The 2,494-nt window shown below is 45.9% G+C and overlaps 1 protein-coding gene across 1 annotated transcript; it reads left to right on the forward strand.

Moving 5' to 3' along the window:
* Window positions 1-357: 357 nt before the first annotated feature.
* Window positions 358-2,285, forward strand: LOC131562724 (G-protein coupled receptor 55-like). Its single transcript, XM_058812564.1, has 2 exons — window positions 358-580; window positions 1,208-2,285. Exon 2 carries the CDS (start codon window positions 1,221-1,223, stop codon window positions 2,136-2,138), a length of 918 nt encoding a protein of 305 aa, XP_058668547.1. The 5' UTR covers window positions 358-580; window positions 1,208-1,220; the 3' UTR covers window positions 2,139-2,285.
* Window positions 2,286-2,494: the final 209 nt, after the last annotated feature.

Genomic DNA, 2,494 nt, shown 5'->3' on the forward strand with positions numbered 1-2,494 from the left:
GACATTACTGTGTCTCTAAGGAGCAAAGAACTAAATTTCCTTTTTTGCTGATCTGAATCTCACTCAAAGAGATCTTAATCTCTCAAACCACAGCAAGGGAGAGTTTACCTGTGAAATACTCACGGGGGTGACTTGATCTACAGGACAGAAACTTTGCTCAGCTGACAAATCTAAAATGGAACAGCACCAAAATCAGCAACTCATGTAGGAAAGACACTGGTTTGAAGTAAAAACTAGAGAACAGCAGGAGAAATTAATTTCTGGCTGCTGACAGAAAGATCTCTGGCATACTTTATTTACAGGTTCCATTTGCTGTCATGGAACTGGCTGGAGGAAAAGATCTGGTATTCCTGGCCATTTGCATTTTTAAGTGATTACAGCACTGCAGAAACCAATGAGCACCTTCCTGGTCCTTATCAGGAGAGTCTGAGGGCAGGATCAAGGCAGAACCCTTCCTCTAAAGAAGGCAATTACTTTGTGACCCCAGCTCAGCTCAGAGAGTGCCTGCCTGACTGCTTCAGTCCCTTCCTGCAGAGGTGAATCCAGCTGCATGTTTCCTGTAACCCCTGTCTCTGCTCTGGTAAGTCTGGCTGATTTAGACAAAATCCCATCCTTCTACCAAAGATTAACCTCTGCCAGAAATACCCTGTTTGAAGATTCCTGCCTGCAGCTTTCAGACAGCTTTAGAAGGGCCAGAGATACTCACAGTCCCTCTTTGCCCAGGGGAGGTGGGAGAGGGTGCAGGCTGGCAGTGATTGTATGGGATCTTCACATTAATAAATGTGGGGGACCCCTTCTGTTCTTGGCTCCCCGAGATCTCATATGATAGCTTGATGCAGGAAACAGGATCCACAGAATTGTTCCACCCTCGTGATCCAAGAAACCCTAAAATCAGGGTCTGCTACCTGGGTTCAAGGGGATGGTTCAGCCATACTCTGCCCAGCCAGAATACAGGACAGCACAGTCTGGGGTTACAGCTAACAGTGCGAGTGGGGTGGGCACCAGAAAGCCCCATCCTCCCCTTGAGGTACAGCCTTGCCCCAAAATCACTGGCACTGAGCAGCTCCATGTCCCAGGAGCTGCAATTCAGCACACAGCAGGGGAACAAAGTGTTTCCAAGGCTGTGGAGATATAGAGACCTCATCAGCCTTTGTTCTATGTTTTCTATGTGATCTTCATCCTTCTTTGTGATTTTCTTCTCTTCCAGCACACCTGGAGATATGAATGACACCCATGGCAAAGGGAATATCAGTGCTTCTGTGGAACTGTTCCAGCTCATCATATACACCCCCACTTTTATCCTGGGATTGCTGTTCAACATAATGGCTCTGTCATTCCTGTTTTTTAAGGTTAAAAAGCTGTCAGAATCTACAGTCTACATGATAGCCCTTATATTCCTGGATACTTTGCTGTTGTTTACCCTTCCTTTCAAAATCATTTCCTACCACCTTCAGGACCACTGGAACTTGGGGTCTGTGTTTTGCTCCACCTTGGAGAGTCTGTACTTTGTGAACATGTACGGCAGCATCCTCATCTCCCTGTGCATCTGCGTGGATCGCTACATCGCTATCTGCTACCCCTTCGTGGCCCTCACCCTCAGGTCCATCAGGAAAGCTGCCATGGTCTGTGCTCTCATCTGCCTGGGCACCTCTGCAGGGACACTCTCTACTTTCCAACTGCATGGAAAGGGCCACAACATCTCTTCCTGCTTCCACAACTTCTCCAAGAGCACGTGGGAGAACACAGGGCTGCTCAGCACCCTGGAGATCATCTTCTTCGGCAGCATGGCAGCCATGACTTTCTGCACTGCCCAAACCGTCCGGTGCCTGAGGAGGCACAGAAAGCCAGACAACCCCCAGACACACAGCACCAGAGCAGAGAGGATCGTGGTGACAAACCTGGCTGCCTTTCTGGTGTGTTTCACACCTTACCACGTGGCGTACTTGATGTACTTTTTGGTGAAGAACAACGTCATCCACATCAGTTTTCAACAAGTGCTACGAGACCTTGTTCAGGTCACCCTTTGCTGGGCAAACCTGAACTGCTGTCTTGATGGGGTGTGTTATTATTTTGTTTTAAAGGAGTCCTTGGAAAACCCATTGCAAAACAGTGAAAAAAGAGCCATGCAAAAGCCTTGATTTATGCACTGAATGTTCATTACTTGGGATGATGTGTGGAGAGGTTTTGTGAAAAGTACAGGGTTCTGAACTGCTTGCCTAAGCAGTTTGCTTTAAATATTCACAGCTGAAAATATTTCCTAAAAACCAGAACTAAGTCAATTTCCAAGAGGCTCTTCCTAACTTTTTTATTTCTTTCCATAATGTTTCCTGTTATTATTTATGTGTAAAAATATATTTAATTATTCACATGAACAGTGATGCATATCTCTTTGGATATGATTCTTCTTCACTTTGAAAAGAAAGAAATGTTCACTTATGTGTGGTAGCGTATTTCAGCTTCCCTGTCCACAATGTACCTGCAAAACTTTAGTCAC

The sequence above is a fragment of the Ammospiza caudacuta genome, chromosome 11, assembly GCF_027887145.1.
Source record: "Ammospiza caudacuta isolate bAmmCau1 chromosome 11, bAmmCau1.pri, whole genome shotgun sequence".
Taxonomy (NCBI): domain Eukaryota; kingdom Metazoa; phylum Chordata; class Aves; order Passeriformes; family Passerellidae; genus Ammospiza; species Ammospiza caudacuta.

Coding starts and splice junctions, on each gene's coding strand:
- LOC131562724 (XM_058812564.1), top strand. CDS start 1,221: ATGAATGACACCCATGGCAAAGGGAATATCAGTGCTTCTGTGGAACTG.